The 24823-nt window shown below is 61.4% G+C and overlaps 1 protein-coding gene across 1 annotated transcript; it reads left to right on the top strand.

The window, feature by feature from the left end:
- Positions 1-806: 806 nt before the first annotated feature.
- Positions 807-21648, top strand: HCFC1 (host cell factor C1; the record flags this gene model as incomplete). The annotated part of the gene is made up of 26 exons (XM_079727896.1): positions 807-999; positions 6441-6589; positions 6749-6909; positions 7489-7697; positions 8568-8652; positions 9153-9259; positions 10311-10490; positions 10573-10932; positions 11172-11332; positions 11837-12034; positions 12425-12649; positions 12740-12844; positions 13250-13469; positions 13788-13930; positions 14079-14217; positions 14358-14578; positions 15191-16625; positions 16824-16987; positions 17515-18091; positions 18534-18854; positions 19039-19157; positions 19252-19389; positions 19717-19902; positions 20501-20801; positions 21223-21286; positions 21517-21648. 26 exons carry the CDS (start codon positions 807-809, stop codon positions 21554-21556), a joined length of 6201 nt encoding a protein of 2066 aa, XP_079584022.1. The 3' UTR covers positions 21557-21648.
- Between the last annotated feature and the right edge of the window lie 3175 nt (positions 21649-24823).

Here is a 24823-nt window from a genome sequence, read left to right as displayed (position 1 = left end):
GGAAGAACTGACCCAAGAGGAAGAGAATAGGGGGGAAGGGGGAGCTAGTCTCAAGATGGCGACTCCCAGGGCGGCAGGCGCAGCCTGAGCAGCAGAGGCGGACTAAAGGGAGACGCTCGAGACCTCACGAGCCGTACGGCGCGAGCCTCCGAGCGGCCCTCGAGAACTCAAGCTCGTTTCACTGGCCTCCGGGGCGCCTCTATTCTTTACAAGTGTCGAGGCTGTTTAGGGAGCGGCCTCTGCACTAAGCGCTGGGCGGGGAAGCGGGACGTTCTCAAGATGGCGGCTCCCACAATTGTGGTCTGAGCTCCGGCGGGGCTGGGACAACCGCGGCGCTTGTGGCTCATTTCCACCCGCCCCGGAAGCCGGCCAGTGCAGGAGACTTGGGGGGTGTGGGAACCGGGCCGGGGCTCCGCCATTTCCGGCGGGGGAGGGCTACGATTGAGGAAGGGAGGAGAGAGAGGCGGCTCAAGATGGCGGCTCCCAGGGCCTCCCGCTCGAGCTTCTAAGTGGGAGCTCTCAGGCAAGTAGTCAGGGCCGCGGGACTCAGCGGCCTCCAGCTTCTCGGGTCTAGGCGCTCGACAGCTTCAGGAGGCTCTTAAGGAGACGTGGTGAGCGAGAAGAAGGGGAAGAGTAGAAGAGAAGGAGAATAGTTAAGATGGCGGCGTCCATGGAGCCGTTCACCGCTGTGTGAGGAACCGCTTCTCTGTGCGAGACGCCTTAGACGAAAGGGGGTGTGTGTGAGTGGAATTGGGGGTCTCCCTTCTCGCTTGGTGACTTTTTTCACCGCGCCCTTTCTCGGAACTATGGCTTCGGCCGTGTCACCCGCCAACTCGCCAGCAGTGCTCCTGCAGCCCCGCTGGAAGCGAGTGGTGGGTTGGTCGGGTCCAGTGCCCCGGCCCCGCCACGGCCACCGCGCCGTGGCCATCAAGGAGCTCATCGTGGTGTTTGGCGGCGGCAACGAGGGGATAGTGGACGAACTGCACGTGTACAACACGGGTGAGTGCAAAGCCCGTTGGGTTCTCGGATCTTTCCCTCCTCCCTTCATCTCCTCCCTCTCCCTCCTTTTCCCTCCCTCTCTCTCCCCTTCCTTCCCTCCTCCCTCCCTCTCCTTCCTCCCTCTCCCGCCTTCTCCTCCCCTCCCCTGCAGCCCTCTCCCCCGCCTCCTATTCCCCCTCTCCGTCCGCACCGTTCTGCTACTTCTCCCCTCAGAGACCGTTTGCTCTGCCCGGCATCTCTGCTTTCCCTTTGCTCTTTTTCCCATTCTTACACCCCTGATTCCCATGTGTTTGAGAGGCGCTTTTCATTATTGGAGAGGAACCCTGTACCCTGGCTGGTGAGGGAGCGGGGGCGGCGCCCGCGGTGGTGACTTCAGACAGACACTGTTACCCCCGCCAGGCGGGCGGATGCGTCCCTTTGGCGCAGAGTCCCACCCCCTTCCTCCCTCCTCCTGCGCCCGGTCCGCTCTTCCTCATCTCTGGTGCTCTTTCGGGAGAAATGACAACTTCTAGATTACAGATTAGGTCGCCGTCTCGAGAAAAGGGGCAGAGTTGAGCAGCCTAATCCCGACCTGGGGGAGGGGGGCGGGTTGTGTGCTGCGCTGGGTAACCGTCTCCTGGGGACCCACAGGTCAGACGACATTGCTGCTTCCCTCTTGCAGCGTTGACTTCTCCAGTGTTTCTCTACAGATTTCCTGTTGTCTCGATCTGGGATCCTTTGATGTGAGAAATGATTTAATTCCAGTGATTCCCGCAGCAGGCTGAGGAGGTTCCCCTGCCCATTCTCATGCCTCCCCCAAAGCCCGGGCCTGGTTGGTTGGGAGGGGCAAGGTTCGGTCAAAGCTGAAGACTGCGGTGCGCCTCTGTCTCTCCGGGTGCTGCTGCCGTGCCGTGCCGGCTCGCCTTCGGCCTGTTGCCTGGTGTCTCCGCTAAGTCTCTAGGGCTTAGCCGCATCCTCCTGCGGCCCCCTCCCCCGTGGTGGCCACTTGGCCCGGTTGGTACACCTGGCGCCTCCTTGGGCCCGAGCTGCCTGTTGAATGGACGCTGGCCCGCAGGGCCTCGCCTGGCCCGGAGGGAGGGAGGGGCTCGGCGGGCGTTTTCGCCGGGAGCGGTGGGCCTAGGTGCCTTGCGGTCCAGTCCACAGCCTGAGAGATGGAGGCGGGGCTGCGGAAAACCCCCTCCCAGCTCAGACAGCGTGCTTTTAGGAAGCTCCCCTCCGCAGCTCGCAGTCGCATTCGGGTCAGCCGCGGCCAGGGGCCGGCTTCCAGCTCTTTCCCCCTCGCCATCTCATCTGGTGAGCTCCTTTGGCCCCAGAGCCATCCTGTCCCAGGGTTCTGGCGGTACGGTGTCCTCGGGTCTGGGCACCTCCTTCCAGCTTTGAGGTTGCTCTGGGATAAGGTGTTGGTTGGAGTGCTGAGGCTTGGAGCTGGGCTCTCGGTTGGGTGCTCCCCACCCTCGCCTCCCCCAAGGCACAGAGTTTAGTTTTCTCTGCATCTTGTAGGTTATTGACCCTACAAAGTTGACTTTCAAGAGGCTGGTGGGTTGCCGGTGACCCTTCACATTCTGGGTCTGAGCACCTGTTGCCTCCAGTGAGGCTGGGCTGGTTGGTGGTGCTCTGTGCCAGATCAGACAGCTGCAGCGGCAACGATTAGCCCGGTAAGGTAAGGTTGAGGGGCAGGGCTGTTTTTAGAGAGGCCGTTGCCCTGAGCAGAACCTCCTAAACTCCTTGGACCAACTTCATTCTTGTAAGGCCTGGAGCAGGCTCCTTGGCAAGGAAAGACAATTTTAGAAAGTAGGGCAGGGGCCTAATTACCATCAGCTCCAAAGTCCACTGCTTCCTGGGGCCTCTGTGTATTCATTAGTTTATTAAAATGAATTGAGCCCTTTGGCGTTAATTCATTCCCCATCTGCAAGGGTGTGTTGTATAGTAGAGGATAGCCAGCCTTCCGAAGGGCTGCAGCCCTGGATTCCTCCTGGGTAGCAGTTTGGAAAGTGCCCTATGAACTCCCTCGGTGACGTCTCACGGTGACGTCCCAGGAGAGCCGTTAGCTGACCCAGCTCCCCGGTCCTCACCGAGTGTTTGCTATTTGACAGAGCCTTGAGCTCCTGCTGTTCTCAGAAAGACAGGCTTGGTGTTGCCTCTCTCCCACCAGCTGTGGCGCAGATGCGCAGCATCCTTAGCTGCTGTCTTGACAGCCAGCCTCCTGCTTATCTTGGTTTTGGTTTGTTTATAAATTTATTTATTTATTTATTTTTGGCTGCGTTGGGTCTTCGTTGCTGTGCGCGGGCTTTCTCTAGTTGCGGCGAGCGGGGGCTACTCTTCGCTGTGGTGTGTGGGCTTCTCATTGCGGTGGCTTCTCGTTGCGGAGCACGGGCTCTAGGCGCGTGGGCTTCAGTAGTTGTGGCACTCGGGCTCAGTAGTTGTGGCGCATGGGCTTAGTTGCTCCGTAGCATGTGGGATCTTCCTGGACCAGAGTTCAAACCCGTGTCCCCTGCATTGGCAGGCGGATTCTTAACCACTACGCCACCAGGGAAGTCCCTTGGTTTTGTTTTAAATGAGGTCAGAGCATACTCTCTAGTGCTTTTCCTTCTGCAAGATGAGTGCTCAGAGACACTCGCCCTTCGGAGAGAGTTCCCCATTGCTAAGACAAAGGGCTCCAGGGGGCACGTGCTTGCCTCGCTGTCTTGGTCGGCTCAGAGATCGGGGTCGGGGGCTGACGGGGCTGGGGGTGGCAGGTGTGCACTTGAAGGGTGTGTGTGAGAAAGTGTGTGTCCTTCCTCTTTGGTGGCTGTGAAACACTTCACAGGCCTTTGGGAGATCTTAGGGTAGTAACTGTCCTTGACCTCGGGGAATTTTACTTCAACAGCAAAGCGGATTACCCAGAAGACCCGGCCCTGACACAGTGGGGTGCGCCCTGGTGAGGGGAGGGTGTGGCTGGTTGCCAAACCAGTGGCCCAGGGCTGGTCTGCCTCAGTGGTTCTCAAATGTCTGCAACTGATACCACCGGAAGGAGCCTTGGAAAACATCTAGTGGGACTTCCTTGTTTTTGCACATGAGGAAATTGGGGTCTGAGAGGGGAAGTGACAGGTCCAGGGTCACCCTGCCAGCTGGCAGTGGAGTCGGGCAGAATACAGGCCGTCACCGAGACTGTCGGGCTGTCTCGCCCTTCAGTTAAGGGGTGCGGGCCACCACCTTAGAGACACCTCCCTGTTCCTCTGTCCCTGGAGCTAATTGGTCACTAAATTGAGCTTATCTCAAACCCGTTCCCCCTCCGTTCTGGGTCCTTCTTGCTCTCACAGTCACTTCCTGCTCGGCCCGGCTGGTTTCACTTGTCGGGAAGTCACGTTCAGCCTTCAAGGCCCCGCTCCCATGTCACCTCTTCTGAGACACACACCCCCTCACCCCCCCACCCCCGCTTCGAGCCTCGGCCGAGCAGGAAGGCAGCTGCGGGGTGGGGGTGGGGGGCTCGGCCACCTCCCACCTCCTGGGTACAGGCCTCCCTTCCTCGGCCCCCCTCCCAGCCGAGAGTGGCGACAAGCCCAGGCCTAGGGAGAAGGAGGGACCCGGAGGTCAGGTCATGCACTGCCCGCCCCGCTACATGAGCGAGAGATGATATGACTGGGGGCAGCTGCCATCTCAGGGTAGAACTGGGACTGTACTTGATGTGAAGAGCGGCGGGTTCTGGCTTCAGACCAGAAGCTGCACCGCCTCACAGACTGCTCCTGATGGCGGTGCGGGGGGCCCCTGCCCTGCCTGGAGTGTTCTAGAATGAGATCAGCCCCTCTTGGGTGCTGTAGAATGAGCTGTCAGGACGTCACAGGTCCCTCTAGCCCGGCCCGCTGAGTCAGAGGTGGCAGGTGACGACAGAGCTGCCGTTTCCCGTGTCGCCTCCTCCCGGCCCTCAGGTGGGCACCTAGCAGTCACTTTAAGTCGGTGACAAGGTTCTCATCTCTGTGTGTGTGTTTCGCCCTGTGACTTCGGGTAAGTTACTTCCACTCCTGGTCTCTGTTCCTTTGTCCACGGAGGGAGGCTCAGAGGTCAGTGTCGGCTTCTATCCCGGGAACTTGGATGAAGCTCCTTCCGGGCACCGCGGGAGGCCATCTCCCCCAGTTCGGGTAGGGCTGATGGCTCCAGCCTGGAAAGCTGCTGCTCTTCTCGGTTTGTCTTTGTGCTGCGCGGGAGGACGGGGCGGAGCGCGGGGGTCTGGGGCCTGGGCGTGCAGAGCAGGCAGGGGACCCGGAGGGGGGCGCTGGGCGTCCCGGAGGCCCGCTGGCTGCTGAACTGAGGACGGGACCCACAGCCCACCGCAAACTAACGTGTACACTTGGGAAGCGGCGAGCCGGGCGCCTTTACCTCGGCAGGTGTGGTGTGCTTTCGGCGGGGGGCGGGGGGCAGGCCTCTCTGCCCAGCTGCAGGTAGAGTCGGGTTACCCAGCCCGGACAGGGTCAGGGACCGGGTGCGCAGTGCTGTCCCGGCTCCTATCACGCCCCGGCAGGGGCTCTGTTCGCTCCCAGATCCGTGCCCTGCCCACCGGCCCCTCAGTCCCAATTCGCTTGCCTACGTTCGACCAAAAGTGATCGAGGGGCGTGGAATCAGATTTGCAGTTGGCTGCCGGTTTGGGGTTTTCGGAGAGAGTGTGGTGTATGTTTTAGGGGATGGCCCTTCAAATAACATAGGATAGAAGGCATCCCTCACAAGAGGGCAGTGTTTGCCCCCGGACTTTTCTGGGAAGACCTGGCATAGCAGACGTGGGGGCGGTGGCCCAGGAGGGGCAAGGATGCCAGGCAGAGCAGGGGCAGGTTGGGAGCCCCAGCCCGGCTAGAGGCGATGGGCTTTGGACAGCTTAGTTGGCACTGACTGCCGCCACCTCTGCCCGTGTTCTGGAGGGGGGAGGGGGTGGGCCCGGGGGGGGGGGGCTGCTCCGGACCGTCACCCTGGAAACAGCAGTAGAGATTGATTCGTACCCCCATGGTCCTCCCCAGCTTGTACCGCGGGCTGCTGCTCCCGGCCTGCACTGGTACCTCTTTTGGCCACTTAGAGGTGCAGCCATGGGCCCCTGGACGGTATTTTGGGTGTTAGATGTTTCTTTCCGATGAGCCGTAGAGTGGCAGGAGGTGGCCACATCGCCAGAAGCTGACGAATTTTCTTGGTCAGTGACTTCCTGCTTATTAAGATGACCGTGACGAGAAGCAGGGTGATCACAGGCTGTTTTGAGGTGGCCTCTGAGGCCAAGGGGTTTGGAAGATGGCTTGGATAGAGGGCTGGCACTTGGATGGTAAAAGGAGAAAGTCCCACATCCTTGGGAAGAGAGGCGGTGCCTCAGCCCCTCCTTTCTTAGACTGTATTTTGAAGGCTGGTGGGTGAGGGGAGGAAGAGGGGTGGAGGTTCTGGTTCTAGGGGCTCCCGAGGCGGTCTGACTTCTGCTCACTTTTGTTCTCCAGCGACCAACCAGTGGTTCATCCCGGCCGTGAGAGGGGACATCCCTCCTGGATGTGCAGCCTATGGCTTCGTGTGCGATGGGACTCGCCTGCTGGTGTTTGGCGGGATGGTGGAATACGGCAAATACAGCAACGACCTCTACGAGCTCCAGGTGAGGCCCCGGTTGTTGGGGCGGGGGCGGGGGCAGGCCCCGTGCCACCCAGGACCTTCTCACTCCCTTCAGGTCCCTCCCTCATCAGCACCAGCCCTTCCCTGTGCGGCCAGTGGCCCGGCTCATCCCCGATTTAATCACTGAGTCTTGATTTTGCAGGCAAGCCGGTGGGAGTGGAAGAGACTCAAAGCAAAGACGCCCAAAAACGGGCCCCCTCCGTGTCCTCGGCTCGGGCACAGCTTCTCCCTTGTGGGCAACAAATGTTACCTGTTTGGGGGTCTGGCCAACGATAGCGAGGACCCCAAGAACAACATTCCGAGGTGAGACTTTGTCCTGTTCACGTGGAATCCCATGAAGGCGGGTGCTCGCCCACACGCCAGCCAAGCCTGCCGTACCAAGTCCCTTTCCTTTGTGAAGCAAGAGGGTGGCACTGGATGCCCTCTAAGGAGCTTTCCAGCACTGAGGTTTCTAACCCCGAGGAGGCCTCGTGGGAGGAGGGCCAGGCCAGGAGGTAGAAACCCACCTTGCCTTGGGCTGCTTCCTGCTCCTCGGACCCAGTTTAGAGCTGGCGCTTTGCTTCTCAGCATCTGCTGCCTGCAGCCTTCGTGATGGGTGTTGTCCTTTCTAAAGTTTGGCGGTAGTCCTGAGATGGTGCCCCCTTTTCACCCGGGAGGCCCTCATATCATGCCCAGCTTTGTGTGCAGGGCAGACTGGCACACCCCATCCGGCTCTTCCTCTTCTCCTCTCTCTACTCCTCTGGAGCTTCTGGTAGCCCCTCCTTCGGGACGAAGGTAGAAGACCTTGGAGTTCGTGCGGCCTCAGCCCCCTTTGTCTCCCCAGGAGTCCACTGTTCACCCATCGAAGCCAGTGGCCCGCCATAACTGACTGTCCTTCTCCAGGTACCTGAATGACTTATACATCCTGGAACTGCGGCCAGGCTCTGGAGTGGTAGCCTGGGACATTCCCATCACTTACGGCGTCCTTCCCCCACCCCGGGAGTCGCACACCGCAGTGGTCTACACCGAGAAGGACAACAAGAAGTCCAAGCTGGTGATCTACGGAGGGATGAGTGGCTGCCGGCTGGGTGACCTCTGGACCCTGGATATCGGTAAGATGTGGGGGCGGCCGGCGTGTGGTGTTGAGTTGGGGCTCACGGGGAGGGGAGTGTCCCCCCCAGCCCCGTACTTGCTGCAGGGTCAGGATAGGACCCATCTGGGGCTGTCATCTTTGCCCCGAGCTTGTGGCGTTGCTTGAAGAAAGAGCAGGGCTCGGTTGGCTGAGTTGGTCTGCTGTCTTCCAGAGAGTGAGGGGAGAGGGAAAGGCCTTTCTAGAATGGAACTGTGTAGGTGAGGTAGCACCCATCCCTGTCGACTTGTCAGTGGTCAGGCTGTGCCAGGAGCGGGGCCCCCTGCTCTGTCACAGTCAGGGGGGATGTACAGATGCCCTTAGAGCCACGGGGACTCCTCGGGCTGGTCGGCAGGTGGGGAAGTGGGAACGGTTGAAAGGAGTTCAGGCTTTCGACCTGAAGAAGACTGAGGGGAGAAGGTGGCCGACCACACATCTCTGGAGGGTTAGGTGGTCCTGTGGGGCAGCATCGGTGCTCGAAAGAAACAGTGTCTCGGGAGCAGAATCCCCAGCAGCAGCGGCTCTGTAGGTGGCGGAGGTGGTGTGGGAGAGAGTGTGTCTCGTGGGGAGTCAGAAGGTGCGCCCGCCGCTCCTACCCCGGCCCCAGGCGCGGTGCTGGCTTGTAGCGGGTGCTCAGTGAAGGTTCAGAGGACGGTAAACACAGCTTGGGAAATGCCAGAACCTGGTGATCAGAGGGCCTCCCATGGGCTGTAGGGAGTCCAGGTGTGGAATTCTTAACGCTGGGTCAGCACCTGCCTCCCCGCACCTTCCCTGTGTCCGGGGCACACCCTGTGGGTCAGAGGGCCCATGTCCGACCCAGTGTGGGTAACCTTCCCTTCCCATTGCTCTGCAGAGACTCTGACGTGGAATAAGCCCAGCCTCAGCGGGGTGGCACCTCTTCCTCGAAGTCTCCACTCGGCTACGACCATAGGAAACAAGTGAGCAGCCAGCCACGGCTTTTCCCTTCCTAGCCCGCCCCACCCCCACCCCCACCCCCACCCCCGTGGGCTCGCAGCTTCCTTCCAGCAACCCCTAAGGCCTGAGGAGACCTCTTTCTGGCTGGGCTGGCGTTCGGCAGCCCCGTCTTTCCATTATGACCCTGGGGGACTGAGAAAAGACAGAGGGTAGAGGGGCACAGACCGTCTTCTCCGCCAGCAGCTGAGTGTTTTTGTCAGTGCCAAGGTCCCAAAGTGAATATAAGAACGATGGAGACTGAGGTGAGCTTTAGGTGAGCTAAACCGAGGCTCCACATACTGGAGGTGACACAGTTCTTGTGAGGGCTGAGCCACCAAGTAGGAGAGGGCCACGTCCAGAGCTTCGTGCGTCCTGGGGAGAGCTAGAGGACCAAGTGTGTTCAGAAGTTTCTGGATGGAAGAGGTGGCCTCTAGCTTGGCACCTCCTCTACAATCCTCTCCTACTCTTCCCTCCCTCGTCCCAGAATGTACGTGTTTGGTGGCTGGGTGCCTCTCGTCATGGATGACGTCAAAGTGGCCACACACGAGAAGGAGTGGAAGTGTACCAACACACTGGCCTGTCTCAACCTGGGTATGGCCTCCTCGGGCTGGGCTCAGAGCGGCCTCCTCGGCCTGAAAGCTGTGTGGGGAGCGCAGGGAGCTGAGCTGCTGCTAGGCCGTGCCTCTAGAATCCGCAAGGAGTAGCCAGTGGTCCAAGTGCTCTGAGGGACTCTCCTCCTTTGCGTCTTTTGAATAGGCTCTTCCTACCCAGCGTAACCATGCAGAGCATCCTTCCTGTCTCCTGTTGGTGGTTTCTCACCCACCCTGCAGGGACTTTGCTATATACACGAGCGTTGCCTATAGGTTCCTTTAAAACCGAGGAAACAGGACAGCGGCCTGCTCTACGCAGCGCGGCGCCTGACCCTTGCATTTACTCTGTCCTGGAGACCATCCCATCCCTGCAGGGCGAGTGGCCTCATTCTTTTGAATTGCTCTCGTGGTGTCAAAACTTGCACCAACGCTTCTCGTGAGTATCCTCGCACCATTCTTGCCAAGTGCAGTTGTATTCAAAGAGGAAGACTTAGACGTAGACTTGCTTTCAGAGGGATGTTGCTGTACACACAGATGCCCCTGGCAGTGTTTGCCAGGCCGGCAAACAGTTCGCTCTTCGCGGAGCCCAGTAGGCACTTGACTCTCCCCATGGGCCAGCCCCCATTCCCTCCCCTGAGCCCTGGCTGCATCAGCACGAACATCAAACTGCCAGGCACCTTCTGGGTTAAGTTTGCCTTAATCGTGAGTGAGGGTATGTATTTTTCCTCGGATCCTCTTGTCACCTTTTCTGTAACTTGCGTTCATCTTCGCCCATCTCTTTCTAGAGGCTCTTGTGTTGCTTGATGTGTGAGAAGGGAAACCTTTGGCTGTGTGTTTCACATAGTTTTCTCAGTTTGTAGTTCATGGTTTATAATTTTTTACGGTCTTTTTGCTATATGGAGTTGTTTTTGTTTTTGTCTTTGTCTTAATTTAGTAATCTTTGATGACTTCCTGGTTTTAATTCCCCATCCCTGACAGCGAAAGGCCAAAGAGCCCTTGGGGGTTGTCTATTCCTTTGCCCCCTGCTAACCTCCACATCCTGCCCTCCCCAGATACCATGGCCTGGGAGACCATCCTGATGGATACGCTGGAGGACAATATTCCCCGGGCCCGCGCCGGCCACTGTGCTGTAGCCATCAACACCCGCCTGTACATTTGGAGTGGGCGTGACGGCTACCGAAAGGCCTGGAACAACCAGGTCTGCTGCAAGGACCTCTGGTACCTGGAAACAGGTAAGGCCGACCAGAGGAGAGCTGCCATGCCCACCCCTGAAGTCTCTGCCACCGCCTTCTCACCAGCGGTGCTCTCTTACAGAAAAGCCACCGCCCCCGGCCCGGGTACAGCTGGTACGAGCCAACACCAACTCCCTGGAGGTGAGCTGGGGGGCTGTGGCAACAGCCGACAGTTATCTTCTGCAGCTCCAGAAATATGACATTCCTGCCACGGCTGCTACTGCCACCTCCCCTACACCCAATCCAGTCCCATCTGTGCCTGCCAACCCTCCCAAGAGCCCTGCCCCAGCAGCAGCCGCGCCTGCTGTGCAGCCACTGACCCAAGTAGGCATCACGCTCCTGCCCCAGGCTGCGGCCACGACCCCATCCACCACCACCATCCAGGTCCTGCCGACGGTGCCTGGTAGCTCGATCTCCGTGCCTGCCGCAGCCAGGACTCAAGGTGAGCTGGGGGCCGGGCTCTCAAGGGCAGGATCCGGCCCACCAGGGGGTCACGTGCCTGAGTGAGGACCGCTGGACAGACGGCACACCTGGTGGCCGTTCGTGCAGGCTTGTGGCCAAGTGGTGGCGGGGGACCTCGGTCTTGACCTTGGAGGCTATCACTGAGGGTGTCTGGAAGGGCCAGATTTGAAGCACAAGCAGGTCACAGAAGCTGTTCGCCTCTGCCCCTTCTCTTGCCAGGTGTCCCTGCTGTTCTCAAAGTGACCGGTCCTCAGGCTACAACAGGAACCCCGTTGGTCACCATGCGACCTGCCAGCCAGGCTGGGAAAGCCCCTGTCACTGTGACCTCCCTTCCCGCAGGCGTGCGGATGGTCGTGCCTACACAGAGCGCCCAGGGGACAGTGAGAAGCTAGGGCGGGGCGGGGCTTTCCTGGTGGTCGGTGGTGCGCTGACAGGGTTTGAGTCCCGCTTATCCTGGACCTGTAAAGCGCTGATGAGGCAACCGCTCGTCACTAACTTAAGGGTTAATAAGTTCACGCCTCAGAACGACCTGTCTGACCTCAAGGGCATTTTAAATGTGTATTTTCTTGTCCTGGAGCCTGAGGGGAGAATCTAGCCAGTTGGGGTTTGATTCAGCCACATGAGGAGAGAGCTGTATCTGTCTCCGTGGTCTTTAGGAAAGATCCAGAATTACTGGTAACTCTTGCTGCCGGGTTGTAGTGCCTCGTCAGTGGTAGGAGTCCACGTCTGGGGTCAGTAGAGCAGGGCCCGGCAGTCCTGACGCTGAGAGGTGCCGCTTCAGGGCGAGCCAGGCGGGTTCTGGTGCAGGCCGTGGAGCAGGGAGCGTGGTGGCCTCGGGCCTGGCACTCCCTGTGGGCTCACACTACCACCTGTGCCCACTGCAGGTCATCGGCAGCAGCCCGCAGATGAGTGGCATGGCGGCGTTGGCAGCCGCGGCTGCCGCCACCCAGAAGATCCCTCCTTCCTCGGCACCCACGGTGCTGAGTGTCCCGGCCGGCACCACCATCGTCAAAACTGTGGCCGTGACGCCTGGCACCACCACCCTCCCAGCCACTGTGAAGGTGGCCTCCTCGCCAGTCATGGTGAGCATCCCTTGGGCCTGGTTCTCAGCCTTGGGGCCGGGGGCTTCTGGGCCCTGTGATCAGACAGCGGTCACTCCTTCCGGGCTTCGGACCAACCCACGGAGGCTGTAGGTCCGTAACTGGTGTTTGCTGTGGGCTGTGGAATAAGCTGGCAGCCGTAGGGGTGTGGCAGCCTTAGGCTAGACTTGCCGGCCCAGTGTCCTCCCTTGCTTTGCTAGAGGAAAGGTAAACCAAACTGAGCTGGGGACGCACTCACGCATGCATGCGTGGGGCAGGGCAGGCTAGAGTTTTGCTGTGCGCCCTCTCCCCACCCCACCCCCGCCCCCGCCATTCCAGGCAGAGGCTGGTGCGCTCTCTGCCCCGCCCACCACTCTTCTCTGCTCCCTCCAGGTGAGCAACCCAGCCACTCGCATGCTGAAGACTGCAGCCGCCCAGGTGGGGACGTCTGTCTCCTCTGCCGCCAACACGTCCACCCGCCCCATCATCACAGTACACAAGTCGGGGACTGTGACAGTGGCCCAGCAAGCACAGGTGGTGACCACAGTGGTGGGTGGGGTCACCAAGACCATCACCCTGGTGAAGAGCCCCATCTCTGTCCCAGGAGGCAGTGCTCTGGTGAGTGGTGGGTGCCAGGAGAGCCCAGCCCAGGCCGTGCCCTTGACTGGTCTCTGGATCACTCTCTGTGCTCTGTCTCTTCCTTTTCAGATTTCCAATCTGGGCAAAGTGATGTCAGTGGTCCAGACCAAACCAGTTCAGACTTCTGCAGTCACAGGCCAGGCGTCTACAGGCCCGGTGACTCAGATCATCCAGGTGAGCTCGTGGGCCCCAGACTGCGACACAAGCAAGAGTGGGCGCTGGCCTGGGGTTAGAACTCGCGTCCCTGCTTAGACATGATCCCATGAGCACAGATGGCACAGAAGGTCCTGCTGCTTGGTCCTGTCACCCTCGGTCTTCAGAATATTCTGAGCTGCTTGGGCTGCCAGTGGAGACTAGCCAGACCAGAGTCACCGTTAAACTTGCCATTCTTCTAAAAAAAAAGGATGGATAGATATATATGGGTATAACTGAATCACTTAGCTGTACACCTGAAACTAACACAACATTGTAGATCAGCTGTGTTTCAATTAAAACTAAAAAAAAAAAAACAAAACATTTCCCATCTTGACAACGATGCTGGTTCAGCTCACCCTCACTTCACGTGTTTTCCCCTTACAGACCAAAGGGCCCCTGCCAGCCGGGACTATCCTGAAGCTGGTGACATCAGCAGATGGAAAGCCCACCACCATCATCACTACCACGCAGGCCAGCGGGGCAGGGACTAAGCCCACCATCCTGGGCATCAGCAGCGTGTCCCCCAGCACCACCAAGCCTGGCACGACCACTATCATCAAGACCATCCCCATGTCGGCCATCATCACGCAGGCGGGCGCCACGGGTAGGGGCCTCCTCCAGCGTGCTGGTGAGGGACAACGTCAGGAGGGAAAAGGCAGGCAGATGGAGGGCGGGCTGCGACGTGTTTCCATTCTGGTTTTCCCCTCTTTTCCACCCTCTCCCTGCCTTTTCCTTAAGATATGTCGGGAGGTAGCAGGGGTACGGCTACAGTTGGTACTTCTTTGTTTTAACCAAGGGGCAGCAGGAGTAACTGCTTGAAAGGGGGCCCAAGAGAAACGGGACCTGGCAGCAGGCCCGGGTGGGAGGCCGGCGCTGTCCCTCGTGGCCCGGCCTGAAGCCAGGCTGCCCCCCTCTCCTCCAGGTGTGACCAGCAGTCCCGGCATCAAGTCCCCCATCACCATTATCACCACCAAGGTTATGACTTCCGGAACTGGAGCCCCCGCCAAAATCATCACTGCTGTTCCCAAAATCGCCACTGGCCACGGGCAGCAAGGAGTGACCCAGGTGCGGCGTGCCTGGCCCTCTCCTCACCCCCGAGTCCAGTCCGGGAGCCCAGCAGGCCACGTGGGTCTTCCCGTGGGGCCTGGGAGGGCCAGCGCAGGGTCAGGCCAGCCCACACGTGACGTGGGGTTGCTTTCCTCTGTCATCCCAGGTGGTGCTGAAGGGCGCCCCCGGCCAGCCGGGCACCATCCTCCGTACCGTGCCCATGGGCGGCGTCCGCCTGGTCACCCCTGTTACCGTCTCCGCTGTCAAGCCGGCTGTCACCACGTTGGTCGTGAAGGGCACAACAGGTGTGTAGGCCGTGGGGGGAGTGGGGCAGAGTTGGGGTGCGCCCCGGCCCCGCCTGCCCAGGGAGAAAAGCTGCCGGGAAGGCGGTGCCAACAGCGGGCTTCCTCCCACATCCCACCCCCGCCTCCCTCTCTGCCTTCAGGCGTCACGACCCTAGGCACCGTGACAGGCACCGTGTCCACCAGCCTCGCCGGGGCCGGGGGCCACAGCACCAGTGCCTCCCTGGCCACACCCATCACCACCTTGGGCACCATCGCCACCCTCTCGAGCCAGGTGATCAACCCCACTGCCATCACCGTGTCGGCAGCACAGACCACGCTGACGGCGGCCGGTGGGCTCACCACCCCCACCATCACCATGCAGGTAGGGCAGCCGGGAGAGCACGTGGAAGCGCGGGCCCAGCCTCAGGGTTCCGGTCTCCACGTTGGGGCCATCCTCTCCAGGCTTCCTTCTGCTGCCATGTGCAGCTGGGTCCTTTTTTTCCCTCCCGTGTGTGGCACCCGTAGGACGGTTTCCCTGTAGCCACGTAATCACGATTCTTAGTCACCGTCTGATAGCGTGTCGTGCTGAGATAATATATTTCAGCCATTTTTAGTTTTTGAGCGTTAGGCTTTTTCTTTCGTGATACTGTAGAGGGTACAATAATTCATTTTGGGGTGCATATAGCATCTTTCTTTTCGTACGTTGTAAGCTGAATTGCTGGTAAAGTGCTGAAGCGTCTGTGGCTGGCCTTGGTACAGCCTGGGGTCAGCAGGGTTCCCAGCCCAGGCCTTGCCCCCGCCCAGCCCCTTCCCAGTCCCTGTGGCCCTTGAGGTGATGCAATACCTCTTCCTAGGTTCCTGAGAGAGTCAGTGTTTGGGGTCAGAGGGTGAGCAGGTCCTGGATTTGCCAGCTTTGTTGCTTTAGGAGCCAAGTTGGCGGTCCCAGCCACCGTAGGGGATGCTGTACTAATTCCCCATCTGGCCTCTTCCCCAGCCTGTCTCCCAGCCTACCCAGGTGACTCTGATCACAGCGCCCAGCGGGGTAGAGGCCCAGCCTGTGCACGACCTCCCCGTGTCCATTCTGGCCTCGCCTACTACAGAACAGCCCACGGCCACGGTTACCATCGCTGACTCAGGCCAGGGTGACGTGCAGCCCGGCACTGTGACACTGGTGTGCTCCAACCCGCCCTGCGAAACCCACGAGACGGGCACCACCAACACAGCCACCACCACCGTCGTGGCTAATCTTGGGGGGCACCCGCAGCCCACCCAAGTGCAGTTTGTCTGCGACAGACAAGAGGCAGCTGCTGCTCTCGTGAGCTCCACAGTGGGCCAGCAGAACGGCAGCGTGGTTCGCGTCTGTTCCAACCCGCCGTGCGAGACCCATGACACGGGCACCACCAACACAGCCACCACCGCCACCTCCAACATGGCTGGGCAGCACGGCTGCTCCAACCCGCCGTGTGAGACCCACGAGACGGGCACCACCAGCACAGCCACCACCGCCATGTCGGGCATCGGAGCCGGGCAGCGGCGAGACGTCCGGTACACCTGTGTGGGAAGCACTGTGCCCGCCATGGTCCGGGTCAGCATGGCTGCCGGGGCGTCAGAGGGGGCCCAGGGCTCTGTCAAGCCCTCGTGCCAAACCCGCCAGACCAGCGCGACCAGCACCACCATGACTGTGATGGCCACCGGGGCCCCGTGCTCAGCTGGCCCGCTCTTCAGACCAAGCCTGGCCCTGGAGGCTGGTGGCCGTGGCGCCACGCTCGTGCAGTTGGGCCCTCTGAGCACCCAGGTCAGGCCTGGCGGTGAGGGTAGCCCCCTAGCTGGCCTGGGCCCGCTGGTGTCCGTGGGGCGCCAGCCGGAGGCGCATCACGCCCACACGACGTACACCGCCACCACGGCCCGCTCTACCGTGGGTGGCGGGGAACCCATTGAGGTGCAGGGGATGCCCGCGCTTGGGTACGAGAGCTCGCCTGGCGCCGCTGTGACTGCGAAGGCCCTGGAGGCACTGCTGTGCTCCTCGGCCACCGTGACGCAGGTCTGCTCCAACCCCCCGTGCGAGACCCACGAGACGGGCACCACCCCTACGCCCACCACCGCCATGTCCACCGGGGGTGCAGGCCAGCCAGAGGGTGGGCAGCAGCCCCCCGCTGGCCGCCCCTGTGAGACGCACCAGACGGCTTCCACCGGTACCACCATGTCAGTCAGCATGGGCGCCCTGCTCCCTGACACCGCGCCCTCCCATAGAACCCTAGAGTCCGGCTTGGAGGGGGCGGCACCACCCGCAGTTACCCCCCAGGCTGGAGCTTCGTTGCTGGCTCCTTTCCCGACGCAGAGGGTGTGCTCCAACCCACCCTGTGAGACCCACGAGACAGGCACCACGCACACGGCCACCACCGTCACCTCCAACATGAGTTCCAACCAAGGTAGGTGGACGCAGCCAGCCTGGCACCCGTGCTCCCCGGGGCCCAGGCCCCAGCAAGAGGCCCTCGGTTTGATTCCGCGGAGCTCGGTTAACTAGCCTGGGCGGGTCCTCTGGGCGATGGTGTCCCCTGCTGGCAGAGCTGGGTGGAAACCCTGCTGGAGTGGGGCCTGTCATCCTGCTCTCCGCTTGCCCCCCGCAGACCCCCCGCCGCCCACCAGCGACCAGGGAGAGGTGGAGAGCACCCAGGGCGACGGCGTGAACATCCCAGGTTCCAGTCCTATCACGACAACGGTGTCCTCCACGCTGACACGGGCCGTGACCACTGTGACACAGTCCACACCGGTCCCGGGCCCTTCGGTGCCGGTAAGAGCCCCTGGAGGGCCCCCCTCTGTCTGCCTCCCTGCTGCCCGCTGCACTTCAGGCCTGCGCTGTTCCAGGATTGGACACCAGGTGTCGCTCTCGCTCCAGGCACACGCCACTCCTGGTTCCTTTTCCAGACCATAGAAGGGCAGCCTCGTGCCTGACAAGGCAGGGCGCAGGAGGCCCCCAGGCTTGGTGGGTGTCTCCTGGGCGCTTTTCTTTCTGTAGCTGTTTCCTATGGCTTGTTACTTGTCTGTTGCCTGTAAGAGTGGCACAGCGGGAGTCTGAGGGCCCCTTTGGCGAGGCAGGGAGACCTCTGTGAGGATGGGGTAAAATTGGCCGGCAGGTCAAGGGTCTCTACTCCTCTTGCCACACCCCCCACTGCTCAGTGACCTGCCGCCCCTGCTCATCAGATGGGGTCGTGGCGGCCCCTGGGGAATGCACATCCTGGCCCACAGGGAAAGATGAAGGTCTGCCTGGTTCTGGTCTCCCACTCCTTCCCTCTGACAGGGGCTTCTCTCCCTTTCTAGAAGATCTCATCAGTGACTGAGACTACCCCAGGGGCTCTGACCACCGAAGTCCCCATCCCGGCCACGATAACAGTGACCATAGCCAACACAGAAACTTCTGACATGCCCTTCTCTGCTGTTGACATCCTGCAGCCCCCAGAGGAGCTCCAGGCCTCGCCAGGGCCTCGCCAGCAGCTTCCGCCACGGCAGCTCCTGCAGCCTGCCTCCGCACCCCTGATGGGGGAGTCCGCCGAGGTCCTGTCAGCCTCCCAGGCCCCCGAGCTCCAGGCCGCCGTGGATCTGAGCAGTACAGGGGACCCGTCTTCAGGCCAGGAGCCTGCCAGCTCAGCCGTGGTAGCCACTGTGGTGGTCCAGCCGCCCCCGCCCACGCAGTCCGAAGTAGACCAGTTGTCACTTCCCCAAGAGCTGATGGCCGAGGCCCAGGCGGGCACCACTACCCTCATGGTAACGGGGCTCACCCCCGAGGAGCTGGCGGTGACTGCCGCCGCTGAAGCGGCCGCCCAGGCCGCGGCCACAGAGGAAGCCCAGGCCCTGGCCATCCAGGCCGTGCTCCAGGCCGCGCAGCAGGCCGTCATGGGTAGGTGCTGGGGGCACGGTAGGTGGCTCACCCCACTGTCTTTGGTTAAGGGTAGGTGGGAGCCCCGAGGGGAAGACGGACTCCTCGGGAGGCGTGAGGAACCCGGGTTCCGGAGCCTCCCTGCTGGCAGCCCTGGCTGGCAGGCCCCGGTGACAGGCAGCCTGGGAAGAGGAGGCTTGTCTCCCGCTAGGGCAGCACGCCGCAGACTTGACGGGGAGGGCAGGCTGACTTGGGCGCCCAGAAGGAAGCGGGCTTTCTCGGGCGTGGGAGGGCAGGGTAGAGGTGGGCCGGAGACGAGGTCTGAGAGAATCTGAGGGCCGGTTCTGAGGGCCGGCGCCCACCAGGGCTGCCCCTAGCTGCGGGAGGGCGGTGACCGTGGGCAGCTGGGGCTGGGCTCTCCCGCCTGCTGCTCCTCCTAAGTAGAAGTCGTGTCCACCTGGAGCAGGCACCGGGGAGCCCATGGACACGTCGGAGGCGGCGGCCGCTGTGACGCAGGCGGAGCTGAGCCACCTGTCGGCCGAGGGCCAGGAGGGCCAGGCTACCACCATCCCCATCGTGCTGACACAGCAGGAGCTGGCCGCCCTGGTGCAGCAGCAGCAGCTCCAGGAGGCGCAGGCCCAGCAGCAGCAGCACCACCTCCCCACGGAGGCGCTGGCCCCTGCCGACAGCCTCAACGACCCGAGCATCGAGAGCAACTGCCTCAACGAGCTGGCCGGGGCTGCGCCCAGCACCGTGGCACTGCTGCCCTCCACGGCCACCGAGAGTGAGTGGGGCCCTGCTCCCCCGGGGAACTCGGTTGATTGTGGAAGAAAGTCTCGGGACGGGGCGGGGGCTGGTCCCGGGCCCCTCCGTGCAGAGGCGGGCGTGTCCTCTAGCCTGCGGGAAGGGCTCCCACGCAAAAGCCAGGTCTCCGGGGCCTTTCCTGTTGATGCCGTCTTTACTCCCAGGCCTGGCTCCATCCAACACGTTTGTGGCCCCCCAGCCAGTCGTGGTCGCCAGTCCCGCGAAGCTGCAGGCCGCGGCTACCCTGACAGAAGTGGCCAATGGCATCGAGTCCCTAGGCGTAGTGAGTCTGGAGTGACGGGGACTCGGGGGTGGGGTGCAGCATCTGGGCCCCGAGGGTGGAGGGCCTGATCTCTTCTCCCCTCTCTGACTTCCAGAAGCCAGACCTACCGCCCCCGCCCAGCAAAGCCCCCGTGAAGAAAGAGAACCAGTGGTTTGATGTGGGGGTCATTAAAGGCACCAACGTGATGGTGACACACTATTTCCTGCCACCCGATGACGCTGCCCCGTCGGATGTAAGTGTCCCCGCGAGCTGAGACCCCCGGGTGGGTAGAGATTTATGAAGCTCCCCGGGGGCACGCCTGTCTTAGAGCTGCCCCCTCTCTCTCCCTGTGACTCTTGAAGTGGCTGTGAAGCCCAGCGTCGGCCCACCTTGCCCTGTCCCCCCCTTGTCGTGAAGGGGCTGCCGTGGCTGCCCTTTCCCCGGCCCACCCACCCCACCGTGTGGACCTGCATCGTCCCCAGGGTAGAAAACAACTCTGCTGGCCCCAGAGCCATGCTCTAGCAGCCCTCTCACGTCACTTCCGTGTCTCCCTTCCTGTTCGCCCGGCCTCTTCCCGCAGGACGACTCGGGCACGGTGCCCGACTATAACCAGCTGAAGAAGCAGGAGCTGCAGCCTGGCACTGCCTATAAGTTCCGTGTTGCCGGGATCAACGCCTGTGGCCGGGGGCCCTTCAGCGAGATCTCAGCCTTTAAGACGTGTCTGCCTGGTTTCCCGGGGGCCCCCTGTGCCATTAAGATCAGCAAAGTGAGTCTCGCCGTTGCGTCAGCCTCTGTCCTCGGCTAAGTCCGTGCGCTCTGTGCTGGCCCAGGTGGGGGTGACTCGGGAGGGGGCCCCAAGGTGTGGGCGGAGCCAGCTGGCTCTGGGGTGAGGCTTCTGGTCCTGGCTCTGTCAGCGACTGCCAGGGAGACAAGGGCAAGTTCCTCCCCGTGCCTCTGCCACCGCCTCCCCCTTTGACACACTGTGTGCTGTGCTCCACGTGGTCTTTCATCTAATTCTTAACCCCCCGATGAGGAGGAGACCGAGGCCCCAGGAGGCTAAACGAGAAGCTGTGCGCTAGGTGGCCAAGCAGGGCTAGGAAGGCTGTTTGGAGCCCCGCTTGTTTCATTGTGCTGTCGCGTCAGGCTGCCTTCCAGGTGTGGGCAGAAGAAGCCATCTCTTTGGAGCTCCTCGAACTCTGCTCTGAAGTAGCTTTGTTGTGTTAGCAGGAGGGGTGAAGTATGAGCAGTCAGTTCCGGAGGCTTCGAAGCATTCCAGGCCCTCTGTACCCGGGCGGGCGGGGTGGGAATAAGTCACGAAGGCCGAAGATGGCCCAGCTTTTGGTCTCTGCCCCCCTCGGTTCCAGAGTCCAGATGGTGCTCACCTCACCTGGGAGCCGCCCTCTGTGACCTCCGGAAAGATCATCGAGTACTCGGTGTACCTGGCCATCCAGAGCTCGCAGTCTGGGGGCGAGCCCAAGAGCTCCACCCCCGCGCAGCTGGCCTTCATGCGGGTGTACTGTGGGCCCAGCCCCTCCTGCCTCGTGCAGTCCTCCAGCCTCTCCAACGCGCACATCGACTACACCACCAAGCCCGCCATCATCTTCCGCATCGCTGCCCGCAACGAGAAGGGCTATGGCCCAGCCACGCAAGTCAGGTGGTTGCAAGGTGGGTGCTGTTCGTTGGGCTCCTTGGGGCAGCTCTAGGGAGAGGTTGGGGGGAGGCGGGGGAGAGCCCTGCGAGCGTCTCCGGGACCACCCGGCTCCAAGCTGGACTTGGTGGCTTTATATTCTGGGGTGGGTGAGGGCCTAGGGCCCTGGGGCGATGTCTCGGAGTGGAGGGTTGCTCGCCTTATCTGGGGGTGCAAGAAAAAGCTGCTCGGGGCTGGTGGGGGCGGGGAGGGCTGCCGGGACCTGCAGCGGGAGGCACGGGGTGGGGAGCAGAGGCCTCGGGCTGCTCCGTCAAGAGTTGGCACGGGGTTGGGGGGGCCACGGGCGTCATCCCCGCTCTCGTCCCCTCAGCTGGGCCACTGGAGTCGTCTCACCCCCGTTGCTGAGCTGCTCCCTCACTGTTGCCTCTTTCCTTTCAGAAACCAGTAAAGACAGCTCTGGCGCCAAGCCGGCCAGCAAGCGGCCCATGTCGTCTCCAGAAATGTAAGCGGGGAATGCCTTTCAGGAGCCTTCTGAGGCCAGGGGTGGGCGGATCCCGGGAGGAAGGAGCGGTGGGGACAGTAGGGCCCACCTTCTCCTTAAGCGAGGGGGGCTGCTTAACCGGGCGTGACGCCCCGCTAGGGCCCAGTCAGAGCCCCCGATGAGTCCCGCTCGCTTCACCGTGGGGACCCACACTGACGCTTTCGCTCTGCCTTTGCCTCCCGTCTCCCAAGGAAATCCGCTCCAAAGAAATCAAAGGCAGACGGTCAGTGAGAGGCAGCTGCCCTGCGCCTGGCTGCTTCTCCAGATCCCCCTCTGCTTCAGGACCGCCACCCGCCCGGGCCTGCCCGCCCCGCCCACCCGGCACTCACTTCGCCCTCACGAGCCACCACACCGGCTGCCATTCTCTCTCCCTTTCTCTCTCCCTCTGTTTTAAAAATAATCTTGAGAAAGCACATTTCACCATTGCTGTGGGGAGGAAGCAGAAGGCAGATGTGGAAGAGCCCCCCTTCCTCTCCCCGCCCAGCGCCTGCCAGGGGACCAAGGCCCCAGGAGTGGGGGGTGGGCGTGGAAGCCGAGGAGAGGTGCCCCCCCCCGGCCCCTTCCCCCGCCTCCACACCCTGAACTGGGTGTCTGTCTGGTTCTGTTGCATTTTCTTCCATTAGTGTTTCCCGACACCCGCCCGCCCTTCTGCTTCTCCCACCCCGCCCTGCCTGGCACTCCCATGGGAAGCTGACACATTTTCTCAGAGGCCTTCGTACACCCACCTCTTTCTCCCTTCCCTTTTCTTTCCCATTTGAAAAAAGAGAGGAAAGAAAGAAAAAGAAAGAGGTGGAGAAGGAACCCCGTGGTGGCCTGAGCAGTGTTCTGTGAAAACCTCCGACTCCCAATTGGGGCGTAGAGTAGCCGCCCACGGAGCCTGGCTTCTGCCTCTCTGGGGTTGGGGCTAGGGGCCACATCACCAACTGCTGCATTTGTTTTTTTTGTTTGTTTGTTTTTTTTGCGGTATGTGGGCCTCTCACTGTTGTGGCCTCTCCCGTTGCGGAGCACAGGCTCCGGACGCGCAGGCTCAGCGGCCATGGCTCACGGGCCTAGCCGCTCCGCGGCATGTGGGATCTTCCCGGACCGGGGCACGAACCCGTGTCCCCTGCATCGGCAGGCGGACTCTCAACCACTGCGCCACCAGGGAAGCCCTGTTGTATTTTTTTTTAAGTTGAAATTGACGGAGTTAACATTTTTATTGTAATTTTAGCCTTAGCGTGTGGGGTTTTGTCCCTTTTTTTTGTTGTTGTTAGCTGTGTACAGAATGTGTATCTTGCCCCCCCCTTTTGTTTAAACTCTTTTTCTCCTTGGCTAAGCCTTGGCAGGGATCTTTCTGGAGGAGAAGCTGGGGCAGCCAGGGTAGGAGAGACATGGAATCTCCCCTGTGGGCCTGGTGTTTGCTGCCTAGCCCGGTTTCCTCTTTCTGGCCCCTGCCCTCTGCCCCTCTGCCTGTCCCCAGGCCTCTGGGACAAAGGAGGGTGAGCCGTCAAACCTCACTCCCCACGGGCAGTTGCTCCACACCTAGAGGCTTGAGCTTGAGAGTCCACTAGAGCCCAAGATCAGTCAGGTCGCTGAGGAGGATGGTGTGGAGGTGGGGGCCACGGCCTGACACCCAGTCCTGGGTTCACAGCACTCTCCACGACCCCCAGGCTCGCTCCCTGGCATGACCGCTTAGAGCATCCAACACCCACAACTGCCGCTTCCTGCAGCTGCCCTCTCTCGGCAAAGCTGATGCATGATGGAGGGGAACTTGGCCTCAGAGGCAGCCTGGGAGGGCAAGTTGGGTGGTACCACCGATTCTGTGAATTTACAGTGCAGTCCCCAAGCTGGGCCCATCCTCCTAGGGCCAGGCTTGGTGGGCTTGGGGCTCTGCTCGGAATGGCTAGTGACAGCTTGCTGCCCCACGCCCAAGCTTTAGGCAACGAGTGAGACTTGCAGGCGGGTCGCACAGAAGGATTTGAAATGACCAGCCGGTCTCTTCAAAACCCCTTTCTCTGCCCTGGAGACGCAGCTGTGGCCAGGGGGACCCCAGCCTCTGCAAACCCCCGCCCCTGGCCCACGCCCTCTGGGGCCTCTGATTTGTTGTATTATAGTATATTTCGCTGTGGAAAACGTCATGTTTAGTCACCTTGGAGCCCACCGCCTGGTCCCATTGTTTTCCCCCATCCCTATTCCCGAGCACCCGTTGATCTCTTGTTTCTGGAAACAGTAAGCTCGTTCACCTATTGTAGAGTAACCCCCGTGACTCAATATTACCATAGTGCGATGTCGTTTTGTGCTATTTTGAACAATTAAAAGACTTTTTTTGAAATAACCATCTGCCGTATTGCTGTGTCTGGGGCTCCCACAGGAGGATTCCTGAGGTGGGAAGTTGGGCCCCACAGGGCTCACCAGAACCCTCAGGGAGCCTCTTGTTCGCAGGGCCTGCTGTGAGCGGGATTCTGCTGCCCCATTGGCTCCCGTGTCTCAAAGTTCTGTGGGCTGTGGCCTTGGCACTGAGCTGCATTAGGACCAGGTTGCCCACAGAAGATCCCATGATGGTGGCCAGAGCGCAGGCCACAGGCCAAGGGGCTCCCTGGACACCTGTTGCCGATTCCCTGTGTGGAGACCAGGTCACCTTCCTTCTCCCCAACCAGCGGACAGGGGACCGGGTCCAAGGCCTGGCAGGTCGCCAGCCGCCACCCTCCTTGGACGGTTGGCCAGGGCTGAGCACCTGCCACTGAGCACTCACAGACCCCGGAGAGCCCCCAGGATGTCAACTCTGCAGGAGAGCCCGGCGTCAACCGAGGGGTGGCTCCTCTGTCTGGTGCTCAGTGGGCGCTGCCCGAGTGACTCCTTGTCTACTCTTCCTGCACACGGGCCAGGGCCCCCAAGGGGGAGCAGCAGAGCTTCTGTTGAACCAACTGTGACAGTTGCACTGTTGGGGTGGGCTGCTATCGCTAGGGTGGTGCTGTACCCAGGGTTAGACGGGCAGAGTTCGTCCTCAGCGCGGACCAGACAGGAGCTCCGCGGAGCGCGGGGTGAGGTGGCCGAGGCTCAGCACAGCCTTGGTGCCACGCGGGGCAGAGGGGAGCACCTCGCTGCAGGCCCCGCACTCTGACAGGGATCGGGTGCCCCGCCTCATTCCCCGCTCTTGGCAAGTCGCTCTGGTACCAAAAGCCATCTCCTCCCTCTCTACCCCACGGACGCGCCATGGCATCTCGCCTGAGAGGCCTCCCAGAGTGCGCTCCTGTCCCTGGTACTCCCTCCACTGGAAGCGCGGGGTCTCATGAGTGTGGGGTCCCGTCGCGCCTCCACCACACCGACTCTGACCTGACTCAGAGCCCAGGTGCCTCACAGCTCATGGGCGTTGGCAGGGACAGAGGCCCAGGGAGAGTGGCAGGCACATGTCCTTCAGGCTAGAGCAGGAGAAGCAACGTCCAGGGGTGGGAGGATGCGGGCCAGCCGGGGCGGGGGGCCCACCTGGGGGACTCTGGAAAGAAGGGGCCTGTGCAGATC

This window comes from Hyperoodon ampullatus (genome assembly GCF_949752795.1).
Source record: "Hyperoodon ampullatus genome assembly, chromosome: X".
In the NCBI taxonomy this organism is placed as follows: Eukaryota; Metazoa; Chordata; class Mammalia; order Artiodactyla; family Ziphiidae; genus Hyperoodon; species Hyperoodon ampullatus.
This window is presented reverse-complemented; position numbering and strand designations above follow the sequence as displayed.